Raw genomic sequence first — 14,162 nt, 5'->3', positions numbered from 1 at the left:
TCCGTGTTTGGCAAAGAAAGAGGTCGCTCCTCTGAAACTTATGACGGTGTACTTTACAAGATGAGAAAGGGATCATGCTGAGCAAATCACAGTCATAAAGTAATCAGAAATACGTTTAATGTTGAGTTATTGCATGTTTTATCCATGAGCAGCTGGTGTTTATGTTCTTATTTCCAGCTATAGTGAGGTGTTAAATAGACCGTTTACTGTGTGTAATTCACATTTCTATACAGCACATCACTTCTTGTATGCTTGTACAATTCAGTAGAGTGTAAAGTAAATATCATCTCCCAGGGTTTCATTAAAGGCATTATGGCAAATGTAGAAATTCACTGCAACAAAAATCGATACACAATTATAACTGAAACATAAAGGGAATTTAGTTTTAGGTATTTTGTGTCATATTCTGTAAATATTGTTGATGTGGGGTTTCATGTTTCCTCGTAGTTTTAACTGCCTTTTACATGCAAAGTCAATTCACATGATTTCTGGTGTTTGTGGTTTGTTTTGCCTTTTATCTGTCCCACTGATTCCATCGATCTGTCGAAATGTACGAAATGTACGATTGTAAATGTAGAATTCATGAATATTACCAGATGAATGTTTAGGGACTTCATAAATAAAGTGACTACAAGTAATCAACACACAGTGCTGCTTATTTTTTCAATTTAAAATGAAAATGAACCTGATAATCACACATTAAGAAGAATAAGTGTCTTCTTTCACATCAAGACGCTAATATCAGTCATACATGAGGGGAGTAAAGGGAATTTATGACCCCATGCACATGTCTAGAAACAGCAGAAACTACATTAGACAACAGCAAAACATTTGAGCTCACCAACAACTGCCATTAAGCTTAAACCCACTGATACTTGTCAGTCTTTACAGGGAGAGACCTGGAGTAAAAACAGCACAGGACGTCCGGGCGTTTCAGGCTTTTTTCTATATCTGCAGCGCAGAGTCGTTGAAATCAGAGTGTGATAACAAAGGGAGGGCATGTGTGAACGCTCGGGTGTGTCGCACCGAGAGTGGGAGGGCCCCTTCAAGTTTCAGGAAGAGTGCAGCACCTGTCGGTGTGTGATTCACAGCAAAGTGCGTGAAGTGAAGGATTGCTTCAGTGTTTCACGTCAGAGGAAATCATGCAGAGTAAGTTCTAACTTTATGTTATTATCGGTGGTTACCTCTTCTGTTGACTGTAGGACACGATGTGTTTAGTTGAGAACAGTTTTCTGTGTAGTGTGCCGCATAATGTGTAGTAGAAGAGCGTCAAACAGACTGTGAAACAACGTTATTTACATTAAAACAGTGTCATATATTAATGAAAACTTACAGCTGAGCGATGTGTTTATCTGCCTCGGACAACATGTTGTTTTACTTGACTTAATGTCCTGAAATGACGCTACACTAGCTGATATGTTCACATTTTAAACAAAAAATGTACGTTTACGAATAATCATGTGACATCACATGAAAAACAAGCCATTTAAGCTCGATTAAAGATGCAGAAAGCAATGGTGGCAATGGTTGTTTGGTTGTTTGGTGTAAAGCTCCAGAGGGAGTTGTGTTTTCCTCTAAACCTGAAGCAGTACGCTGCTGTGAGGTAGACGGGCCTGAGTTTCTGCATTCCTCAGATAGTTTCTCACCTCTCTGGACACAGTGACGCTGTTTGAATCCACTTCCTGCTCGTGTGAACAGACATTGTGTTCCCCCCCCCCCCCCCCTCCTTCTCCTCGGTGACTCTTTATGACCTAATTAAAGCGCCAAAGGAACTGCAGCAGATTGTAGCTGTGCACACACTGACCTTTGACCCTTCAGTTTAATCCATGCTTTAGCCACATCAACTCTTTGTCAGTGTCACCGTTGTGCTTCCTGTAGCCCGTCTGTTTTGCGCAAATAATAACCTGGTTTTTCTAAATCAGTAGGGGCAACGTCTTCATGGCTCGTCGCCCTCTCACGACTTGTGCCTCTAATCTACATCACGTGTCTCCTTCCCTCTTTCTTCCAGGCATAAGCTCTCCAGGAGGCCGTGTCCTCTCCGAGGACCAGTTCACCTGCTCCATCTGTCTAGAGGTGTTCGTGGAGCCCATCTCCACGCCGTGCGGCCACAGCTTCTGCAAGGCCTGCCTGCAGGGCTACTGGAACCACAGCAAGAAGTTCCTGTGCCCCATGTGCAAGAAGAGCTACCACAAGAGGCCCGAGATGAGCGTCAACAGGGTCCTGGCGGAGATCTCCTCCCAGTTCCAGGGGCTGTTGCTGGCCGAAGGGGCCGGAGGGGCCGCGGGAGCCTCGGGAGCCAGTGGAGCCAGTGGAGCCAGTGGAGCCTCGCGGGGGTCCACGCTGAACCTCAGCCCAGCTGCGAGCCACGGGGGCTCCCAAGGGTCCGACAACGGGGAGTTCGCCCGGGCTGGGGAGGTTCCCTGCGATGCCTGCATCGGAAGGAAGGTGAAGGCCCTCAAGTCTTGCGTGAACTGCCCCGGATCGTACTGTGAGGCCCACCTCAGACATCACAGAAAGGTCAGTTTTGAAGATAATAAACATCTGTTTCTTTCTCTTTGGCAATGCCTTTCTTTGTTGCCTTCTGTTATAATTACATTTTTTGCTTATATTGTGAAATTGTTCTACTTGAGAACTGCATCATATATGTAATTTATCCCAAAAGTAGACAGTATTCCCATCATTAACATTTTGTGAATTAAAGCATGTAAACATGTTCTCGTAGAAACTCTAAATACAAGTATGAACCTGAAGATGATACGTCTCCTTTAAACAGCTTTTTTTTAATAATTGAGATATGCTTTTCTACACAACATGAGTTTACAGTGATAAAGGTTGAAGATTATACCATTTAACTGTGCCTTCAAACACCAAATAATAATTTATGATCATTACAATTTAGATTATCTCAGAGCTTCCTGGTTCAAACACCCTGCTGCCTACTATTTGCTCCATTTAAACGCCCGGCTCCCCCTTCCTCCCAGGTGAAGTCCCTGATATCCCATCGTCTGATCGAACCCACTTTCCACCTGGAGGAGAAGATCTGCAAGAAGCACGAGCGTCTGCTGGAGGTCTACTGCCGCGCCGACCACATCGCCATCTGCACGGCCTGCGCCGAGTCCACGCACAAGTCCCACGACATCGTCTCCATCGACCACGAGTGGAAGAAGAAGATGGTGAGCAGTAGCCTCACGTTAAGGATTGTTAATTATCGATATTATTTTCATAAAGGTTCATGAAGCCTGTAAAGAAAGAATGAGTCTTTTTTATCATTTGAAAAAAACATTTAGGTCTTCACAACTGACTTTCTGATTGATTGATTGATTGATGTGAAAGGGTTTTGATGAAAGCCGCACTGACAGTTTCAAGCACCGTCACGTGACTTCCGTGGTATAAAGCTGTGTGAATATTGATTTCAGTCAGCCACAATCCTGATTTTCTTCTCGCAGAGTAATCTGGTGAAGAAGAAGTCGGAGGTCAAGCATTTGATCAAGGAGAGAGCCAAGAAACTGGAGGAGATCAAACAATCCATCAAAGTCATCAAGGTGAGTCGGTCCAAAGCAGATACCAACAATGTTTGTTTCTCCGAAAGAGAATTGATCGCTATCAATATCTGTTATGTGAGATAGTATTGATAAATTAGATAATACATCACAGGATGACACTGACGGACCAATATCCAGTTGTTCTTTTCGGTCTTGTAGTTTAGATTGAATCAGCACTTTGTGCCATTGTAAACATGCATGTCATACGTTTTAAAGCGCGTTGATCCGGCTCTCTGTTACCTAGTGCATGTTAAATATTTGCCCAGTCTGCTCTCGTGTGAAGCTTTGTTTGCTCTCTGATCCGGGCAAAAGCACGTGAGCGGGCCGATTTCTCGAGGGCCCTTTTGTCAGGAACAACACATCTGTGGATGGGATGATAATTCACCCGCCACGCTGCAGATTTACCTTTTGCTTTGTTGGGAAAGCAGCAACAAGGTTTGGTGACGACGTTGGCCACATCGTTCTCATACCACCGCGGTAGCGAACGCAGTTTTGTTTTTCTCTTGCGTCTACAGATCCAGATGTCTGAGGCCGTCCGACCGGTGTGACCAGCACGATTACACGTTTACCTTTAGTTCCCCGCACCCTGTCTGCACCTACAGACTCATGACGGTAAACCCTCCAGCACAACACGGAGGATTACGCTGCTTTTGTTCGTCTACATGAAAGGATTATAGTTGTAGAATAACGTCCCAGGTTCAGCGCTGCTCTTGGTTTCCTGTTTGGTGACATTTGTATCTACTTTTTGAAAAATAACAATGAGGATCAAGTTACTAGAGGGTTGTATATCAGGATGTCCACATCTGTGTGTGTGTGTGTGTGTGTTTACTGTACAAACACTCTGCACATGTGCATGACCAGACTTGGAGATAAAGACAATGATGCCTCACTGGATTCTTTTAAATTGTATTCATGCACAATAAACTTTGAATAAATGAAAAAAACACAAACCTCTTTGTTGGAGAATAGAAACATAGCTGGAAATTGGAGCTTAATATTATTGAAACCCATGCAGGGTGAGTTTGAGATGTGAGCTCGGTGGTTTCCTCGTGACTGGGGGGAAGACCGAACCTGTTGGTCCGGTCGTACAAGCGGCAGACAGTCGATCAGGAAACAAGGCATGAAAAAGAGCTGTGTCATTGCTGAAACAATTAGTGGGACTCTAATTGGTTGTTGATGTTTTGATTTGAGGCCTAACCCCGTTACAGACATGGAGGAAATGTGGACCTTAAGGCGTGGCGAGTTTATATCACACCCTCAACAACAAGGCAATTAAAAGTGATTTATACATAAGACGTAACAAAAGACACACAAAGGGATATAAAAAGACATTCATACGTAGGATTTAAAAAGAGCCAATCAATACAAAGGATTACATACAGTTGACATTAAACATAATAAACAGGAAAGTAGTCTCCAAGCCCACGCTGCGATGACCCCGATGACATCACTGTGACATCATCAGGGTTTCTTTCCTCACACTTTAAAAAGAAGACAACTGTTTTCCAACCTGACCTTAATGTGTACAGCTTAACTTAAATGTGTTTGAACTTGCACCTCACTACTAACCCCACGTCCTCACATTCCTCTCCATCGTGTCCCCCCGTCGTCCGCTGCAGACCAGCTCTCAGAGGGAGTTGGAGGAGAGCTGGCAGGTGTACGCGGAGCTGCAGCGCCTGGTGGAGCAGAGTCAGGCGGAGCTGGTGGAGCTGATCGCCACGAGGCAGCGCGAGGCCGAGCGCCACGCTCAGGAGCTGGCCCGGGGTCTGGAGAACGAGCTCAGCCAGCTGAGGAGGAAGAGCAACGAGCTGGAGGCCTACGCACAGACGCAGGACAAAGTGGTCTTCATGCAGGTAGGAAGTACACGTCGGACGTCCCGCTTTTGAGTTTTGGAAGATCAAATATGTTCAGATTATTAAAGAACGAATTCCAAATATGTACAAAATATATATACATTTTGTAACAACAGCAAAAGATGAATTTCTAAAATTTCAAAAATGTCTAAATAATAACATTTGTTACCAGAGCATCACTTGCACCACCCTCCACAAATGTCCCACTTTTCTTTCCTCCAGCTTTTGGCGTATAGCTTAAATGATCAATATTTGAAATCAAGACCATGACCCAAGTGCGATTTTAAAAATGCATGCTGGCATATTAAGTATTACTTAATTATTCAGTCTTCCAGCGTGCAGCCTACATACACACAACACTTAATATGCATTTAGGACAGCGAGGGAGCTAATTAGTTAAAATCCTAAAGACACTGTATCCGAGTGCTGCTGCTGATATTCCACCATAACAGACTTTATACTCTTATTAATAATGTTAAAAGAAGACTGGAACAATATATATTTTTTAAAAAATCCTGGTTTTTCTACAATCATTATTCATCCACATACTTTCCACACTGCCAATTATCCGGCGGTCCTGCATGGTTGCGGTGGCTATGAGATTTGCAACACAACATCAAAAGCCTCCCTGAACAGAGCCAGCTGTTATGGAAGTTCCCCCCCTTGTGCATTTACCCTGGACTGTTTATGTAGATAAAATGTTGATTTTTCCTCTCATGAAAGACGTCTTTGAAGTTCCCAGATAAGTGTGAGAGGAAGCAGAGGCACACAGCCACACACATGTTTGCGAGAACAAAGTTGAGAGTATATATATATATGCAGACAAATACATTCACTGTTCCGGATCTATAACTCCTCTGATTTAAACCTGCTGCTCTACTTTGATTTATACAGATACATCTGCTCACTGTCAAGATTGTTTACCCCATAGAAATCATATTTAGTGTGTGTGTTTTTTAATTTCCCCTGAGGGATCATTGCATTTTAAATTCACCTTCACCTTGCGCTCCCGTCTCCTGCAGAACCTGGCGACCCTGTCCCCCCCGCCCGAGCCCACTGATTGGTCGGCGGTCAGCGTCAACACTGACCTCTACCTGGGAACCATCCGCTCCTCGGTCGGCAGCCTCGTGGACAAGCTCCAGGAAGAGCTCAAGAGACTGTACGGGAAAGGTGAGGGCCAATGTCCATTCCTCGCTCTATTACCATGAAACGAAAATAAATGAAATGAGTCAACGAGCTGGAATTTATCTGTGAAATAACGACAATATAGGCAGGTTTTCGTGAACCTGACAGCGCTGGACAAAATAAAAAAATATACCCCTCAGTCAACAACACCACAAAAACTATGGTTGTAAAAAGTTTTACTTCAATTTTATTTTGTTAAAACAACAGTAGCTAAACATCAAAGCACTGGATTGCATTGTCAGGTGTTCCTATTATTTTGTCCATCCCCTGTGTTAACTTCTCACTGATTTGTGATGATTTGGAAAATGAAAGTCTACCAAATGCTCATAGTGATATACTGCATGCTTTCAAAATAAGAGTCATATTCCGACAGCTACAATTACATCTTCGTTGTCTTATACCGACCACACTTCCTGTGCAAAATCCAAATATAGGTCACTGTACGAGCTCTTTGAAATAGATAAGTGACTCATCTTTGCAACAGCACATCCCCCCCCTAACCCACATCACCACACACACACACACACACACACTCACACTCACACTTATTCACACATACAAGATGGTCGGACAGATGGAGATGGTGTTGATGCCACAGTTCACCACCACCTGAAATCAACGGAGAGATGACTGACAGCAGCACATGTCTCGAGTGTTTACAGCTCTGGATGAGAGCTACATGTTTACCACCCACACGTGCCATCTGCTTTGACTTTGACTCTTTAGAAGAATGACTTGTTGACTTGGTCTCTCTCTCTCTCTCTCTCTCTCTCTCTCTCTCTCTCTCTCTCTCTCTCTCTCTCTCAGAGCTCCGGAAGGTCCAGAACTATTCAAGTGAGTAACACTTTGTATTTGGTGAGCAGCACTTTGGGGGACTCTTGAGAGACTGTAGAAGAAAACAGAAGAAGTGTTTGACAATCATGAGCAGTTTGACCAAAACTCAAAATGTTCAGTTCTCCCAATAGTCCACAAGAGGACGTCCTTTCTTCACAGCACAGTCAAGCTCAATCCAGACAAATAATCAAATAAAGAAATTAAAGGGTGAACCGTAACAGGGACATCGGAAGAGTAGAAAAGTCATGTATATAATGAGCCTCTTATTCTGTCCAGGTGAGGTGATCTTGGACCCCGTCACGGCCCAGAGGAACCTGGTCGTGTCCGACGACGGCCGCCAGGTGAGATACGAAGAGCGGAAGACCGTCCACTCCGAGGGCCCGAAACGCTTCAACCCCGCCCTCTTCGTCTTGGGCCGGGAGGGTCTCAGCTCCGGGCGACACTACTGGGAGGTGGACGTGGGGCGCAAGACGGCCTGGACGCTGGGCATGGCCAGCGCCTTGGCCCGCCGCAAGGGCGAGATCAAGCTGAGCCCCGAGGGCGGGTACTGGTGCCTGTGGCTGAAGAACGCCGAGGTGAAGGCTTTGGCGTCGACCCGCCTGCCTCTGCTGCTGCCGTCCCAACCCATGAAAGTGGGGGTCTTCCTGGATTACGAAGGAGGCCAGATCTCTTTCTACGACGTGAAGGCGCGTCTGCATCTCTACACCTTCATGGATACCTTCAACCAGAAACTCTACCCGATCTTCAGCCCCTGTCTCCACCAGGACGGGAAGAACTCGTCGCCCCTCGCTATATCCCCCGTCAAACACACCTGAGGCTGACGGCCAATCAACGGCCTGGACGGTCAGTCAGAAAACGTTCAACGTTTACGACATCTGTAGGGCAACTCAAATTTGCTGCAAATTTTGTCCATTATTTGGTCTTCCTTCTCATTGGCCAAAGACTTGCTGGAAAAGCCCTTTACCTCAAACACCTTTCGATAGAATGAAGTGAAAACAAAGCATGTCATTTTGCATATCAATACTAACCACTAAAACACGTACTCATCATACTTTATGGGCATGTTATTGCGTTTGCTCAAGTAAAACCAGGCTCAACGCAAATCCTTTAATGGCCGCCGATCGTTTGAAAGCAAAACCATGTAACATGGGTGATTATTTATTGACTGGCCTATTACAGAGAAATATTGACAATTTGTTTACTCCAAAATTAGCCAGCAGTTCAGTCGTACTGTACTCTCTTATCTCAAGTTGTATATAAAATAAATGATGTAAAAACGTGAAGGACGAGACAGGGTTGTTTTTCCGAAGTCAAACTTTTGAGAGTTGAGTTTGAGTAATGCTCTACTTTTGGCAATTTCCTTACTGTGTAAGTCTTTTGTTATAAGGCTTTAGAAACTTTACAGATTAAAGAAATGAAGTTAAATAGATGTACATTTACTGTCTAGATGGGGAACCAAATGAGAGACTTTTACATACTACTGGACTCTGATATTGTTTTTAATGGGCATTTTTTTTAAACTTTATGATCCAGGATTGTTGTCTGTATTTATATATGAAATGTGTTCTTTTGTACTATCAATCTGAACTTGTTCATTAAAGATGATTCGTCTCCAACAAATAGAGAATTTCACATGCTGTTTTTTTTAATTTTCACTCATGTTGGATTTGTCTTCATGCTTGTTTCTAACACCAGGTGGACGAAGCTCGTTCTAAAACGAGAGGGAGTCTGAGGTCGGCTTTCACACGCTGGGGAGCACCATAACTTTAACTGCAGTAAGGGGGGCGTGCACTTCTGGTGACGTTCAGCTGGGGAGGAGGGGCCAACTTTGAATTTGACGTCACACTAAATTCATGTCATTCTAACTTTAAAGCTGGACTGATCAACATGTTTATGTTCACATGCTAAGCTAAGATTAACGGCTGCTTAACACTTTTTAATGCACTTTTTCCTCAATTAGAATGCCTGAATGGTCGGCTCCAGTCGGCAACTTATCACTCCAAAAATAAAAAAAATATATGACAGAATAAATAGATACAGAGCAAGAAAGTGCCAGTGTTTATGTCACTAATTTGTGACTTTTGTGAACCTCCAAACCGGTATGTAGAATAATTGTATTAAAGAAGCCAAAATAAGTGAAGCAAATAAGGTTTTTATTGACATTTCAAATCACAAAGTGCCTTTAAATAAACAATTACAAGCCATAAAAGATCAACACTGACTTCAACTCTGAGCAGAAGTGAAATATAATGAGCTTCATCAACTTGGAACTTCTTTGGGCTGCTGATTCTCCAACGGGGGTAAAGCCCGTCGTCTTGTGAGGGCCGTGGCCAAGGGGGTATAAATCTGTATCTGGGGTAAAAGGAGAGGGAGGGAGGGGGTATATTTTGGGTCTTAGGTGTGTGTGTGTGTGTGTGTGTGTTAGAGGGGGGGAGTTGGAGGTGGCAGTGGTTACAGCCCGTCTCATGTGTCAGTGCACAGCAGAGCATTGAGGCAGCTGCTCTCTGGTGAGTGTCCCCACGTCTCTGCTTTTCTGTGGTCTCCTCGTCGTCTCCTGCGTTTTCATGTCTTTACCGTCACATCTGCTTCTCTGTGCACCAGCAGGTCTCTCAGGGGAGTGTTGGTTGTATTTGCATTTATTACAGTTTGGCTGCTTAAGAGCTGTGAAAAAAAATGTTTATGTTGAAAAAAAAAGACTTCAATTGAGCTACAAGTTTGTGTTCTTTGAGGCGTGAGGTGTTTGTATGTCAAAATAATCCTGATTATAGCGAAGAGCAGGGGAAGCGCTGCAAGACAAGTCGCTGACTAGAGCAATATTTTTGGAAAGATGTTAATCCCGTCTGCTGTGAATACCTAGGCCTCAAGCGGAGAGCTGCTTGTGTTGAAAGTAATCAAACAACACGATATATTTAGCTCAAGTTCAAGTAAAGACCAAATGTCTTCTTTAAAAAGATCCAGAATGTTTGTAACAACGCAAAATCAATCGTGGTGGCCAATGTTATCAGCTTATCACACATATATTGGTACGGGCGTCTTTCTAATATTTGTAGTAAATACCCAAAACTTTTGAAGTATAACTTTAAAACAGCGTTGCTATTACACAGTGTCTCCACCAGAGAGCTCTGACAAGTTTATTTATCAACTTGTAAATCAAATAAGACGATTCAGAAAAGAGAGTGAGGAAAAACTAAATAATTGTCATTAGAAGTAACATCTTTAACATCACCTCAGGAAAAACAGTGGAAAACTGAAAATATATTAATAAACAACAACACTCACCTTAGACTCACAAGGACTCATTTATTACAAAAAGAAACATTAAATGTGTCGACAACATCTTCACATTATTTGGCTTGAAGTTGTAACAATAAATGAGTCCCGTCATGCTTTGCCTCGTAAAATTGCATGAAAATGACCCCGAATGACATCACGCCATCTAACCCGAGCGACCTCAATATCACAGCAGGTTTGATGCCCCGTTCAGAGCTGCTTGCGCTGAAAATGACCCTGCCTCTCCGCCGTGCAGGAATGGCCACCACCGGGAACCTTTCTGAAGAGCAGGTCCACTGCTCCATCTGTCTGGACGTCTTCACCAACCCCGTGTCCATCCCCTGCGGGCACAACTTCTGCCAGGGCTGCATCCTGGGATACTGGAAAACCAGCCCTATGTACCAGTGCCCTATGTGTAAAAAGTCCTTCCACAAAAGGCCCGACATTTGCATCAACACGGTCCTGAGGGAAATTGCGGATCAGTTCAAGGAGATCAGGGTTAGAAGTGTGGAGGAAAGGGAGCGCGAGGAGGAGGAGGAACACGAGAGAGAGAGGAAGTGGATGATGGAGAGAAGTAAAAAGGAGGATGAGGAGAGGCTTTTGGAGAAAGATCAGAAGCAGCATCTTCTGGAGGAGCTGAAGCAGAAGCAAGAGGAGGAGAGGAGAAAGAGGGAGAGACCGGGAGAGGTAAAGCCTCTTCCAGACGAGTTACCACCTCTGATCCCCTCTGTGTCAGCACCCAAAACCACTCCGCCACGATCACCCCAAGCCACAGCCCAGGGGCCTCCTCCGCTGCCCCAAACACCTTCACCTCAGATCCCCGCTCCTTCATCTCCTCAAGCCTCACCCCCACCTCCCTCCCCCTCACTCCCGCCTCTCCTCTGGGAGGAGGTCCTCTGTGACATTTGCCTGGGGGACGGCAGGCCCAAGGCGGTCAAGTCCTGCCTGGTGTGTCTCACCTCCTACTGCGAGGAGCACCTGAAATCCCACGGCGCCAGGTTCACCAAGCACAAGCTGATAGAGCCGGTCGCCAACATGGAGGACAGGATGTGTCCCAAGCACGAGCGGCTCCTGGAGCTCTTCTGTAAGAGGGATCAGATCTGTGTGTGCGTGCTCTGCACGGAGACGGACCACCGGGCGCACTACACGGTCCCCGTGGAGAGAGAATGGATGGAGAAAAAGGTGGGACGGATCAAAAATTATATGTTTGAGTGTCATAAAAGGCAGAGCAGCTGAGCCTCATTGAACCTCAATTGAGAGGGCAAAAGCACATTTGAATAACGAGACATTCATCGTGTTATCAAATGTAATAACAAAGGGTTTCTAAAGGAAAACCTATTGTGCTCCTTTTTAACAATACATGACAAAAGAATTACAAAGAAATACATTTCTTTGTATTTTTAGGTCAAAATCCTATCATCTTCTCTTCCTGTAGAACAAAATGCGACGTGTGCTAACGCTAACCAGTACCGACCAATTTCAACCAATAATATCGTGACATCCATCAATCAATCAATCAAACAATCTGCAACTTCATGCGTCAAGGGACGAGTGTGCAGTCCTCTGTAGTTTTGTGTTACGCTACATTTGTAGCGGTCCAATCAAATTGATTGATTTACATCCCTCTCAAATTTGTATTTAATTTAATTCAATTTAATTTCAAAGACATTTTAATAAACCACAATATTCCTGTCAAAGAAAGACTTGAATTGCACTCATGAATCTTTGGTTTAAAGGCGACACACAACTTTATTTTTTGTTTGGAAGATTACAGACAGCGCATGGGCAGTTGTCCAATATTCATATCAGAACGCTCCACTGGCCATGCCGCATGATTTTGACTCTTAAACCAGGACTAGAATGATGACTGTAAAAGCAAAGATCAGCATGTGTGTGCCCGTCATCGGCCTTGTATGTGTGAATGTGAATGACGTTGTGCAGGCGCAGCTGAAGAGGACAGAAATAGACGTCCAGCAGATGATCCAGGACAGAGTGAAGAAGGTGGAGGAGATCAAACACTCTCTGGAACAAAACAAAGTGAGACACTGTACCAGAGCTTGCCGGTACACTAAAAGTCTAATACCGCCAATAAATAAATAAATTCATATGACTATTATTCAACACAGTATTTTGACTGAATTGATTAAGGCCAGCGCTCAGAGAGAGGTGGAGGAAAGCACGCAGGTGGCCTCAGAGCTGGTGCGCTCCATCCAGAGGACCCAGGCCGAGCTGGTGTTGGCGATAGGGGAGAAGCAGCGGCAGACGGAGAGGTGGGCCGAAGGCCTCGCCGCTGAACTGGAGCAGGAGATCGCTGAGCTGAAGAGGAGGAACACCGACTTGGAAAACGTGGCTCGGACCGACCACATTCACTTCTTGAAGGTGAGAGAGCATTTTGTTTTTAAAGGCGTCAATTTCAGATTCCAATCCATCCATGATTGAGATGTTTGGGACTGCTTTGGGACCGCTTTTAAAATACAATTGCGGACATGTTGTTGCTGTCTCGTGCTCCATAGAGATTCCCGGCCCTTAGCACTCCTCCATCTGTCAAAGACTGGTCTGAGACCAGCGTTCCCACTGACATGTGTGTCGGCATGATCCGGAGATCCATGGCCAAACTGGAGGCTACGCTACATGAAATGATCGGCAAACTGGCTGAAAGTGGTATGATTTAAATGATATCGTTAAAATGTATATTTGATACATTTTAAGTTTTTAAAATTGCGAGCGTTGCCAGAAAAGGCTGGACACAGTACATCTTCAAATCATTTTGTCTTTTATTTTTGTTGTTTCTTCAACAGAGATCAAGAAGATCCTGAAATATACAGGTACACTTTTGTTGGTTTGCATTTGGTTTGATATTTGTATCATCTTGAAACTCTTCCACAAACTAAATCCCTCGTCGCGTCTCGTGTCTCTGCAGCGGACGTCACTCTGGACCCCGACTCAGCCAACCCCTGGTTGCAGCTTTCTCAGGACAGACATCAGGTGAGACACCTGGGCGCGTGGCAGGACCTCCCGGAAAACCCCGAGCGCTTCGACACGGTGGTCATCGTCATGGGCCGCGAGGGCTTCACCTCGGGGAGACATTACTGGGAGGTCCAGGTGGGGGACAAGGATGACTGGTACATGGGCGTGGCCAGGTCTTCCGTCAACAGAAAGGGCCGGATCTCTGTGAGCACCACGCAGGGCTACTGGGCTCTGGCCATGAAGAAAGGTCAGGGGTACCGGGCGTCAACATCCCCGCCAATACCGCTCCCCCTCGACCCCAAGCCCAAGCGAGTGGGTGTGTACGTGGACTACGAGGAGGGGCAAGTGTCCTTTTACGACGTGAAGGCCTGGACCCATATTTACACTTTCAAAGATACATTCAGGGAGAAGATCTTGCCCTTTTTCTACCTGTACTGCTGCGACAAAGCCTCCGATACCATCGCGATTTGTCCGGTGAACGAGAAAAGTCTGATCAAGCAAAGCTAAGGAC

The 14,162-nt window shown here is 44.9% G+C and overlaps 1 protein-coding gene across 1 annotated transcript; it reads left to right on the top strand.

Annotated features, from left to right (window-relative positions):
• Positions 1-1,066: 1,066 nt before the first annotated feature.
• Positions 1,067-14,158, top strand: btr12 (bloodthirsty-related gene family, member 12; the record flags this gene model as incomplete). Its single annotated transcript, XM_079184581.1, has 14 exons — positions 1,067-1,149; positions 2,009-2,517; positions 2,982-3,173; positions 3,447-3,542; positions 5,162-5,395; positions 6,418-6,565; positions 7,388-7,414; positions 7,691-8,224; positions 10,881-11,866; positions 12,626-12,721; positions 12,833-13,063; positions 13,198-13,345; positions 13,483-13,509; positions 13,605-14,158. Exons 1-14 carry the CDS (start codon positions 1,143-1,145, stop codon positions 14,156-14,158), a joined length of 3,789 nt encoding a protein of 1,262 aa, XP_079040707.1. The 5' UTR covers positions 1,067-1,142.
• Positions 14,159-14,162: the final 4 nt, after the last annotated feature.

Source organism: Pholis gunnellus (genome assembly GCF_910591455.1).
Source record: "Pholis gunnellus genome assembly, chromosome: 23".
Classification (NCBI taxonomy): Eukaryota; Metazoa; Chordata; class Actinopteri; order Perciformes; family Pholidae; genus Pholis; species Pholis gunnellus.
This window is presented reverse-complemented; position numbering and strand designations above follow the sequence as displayed.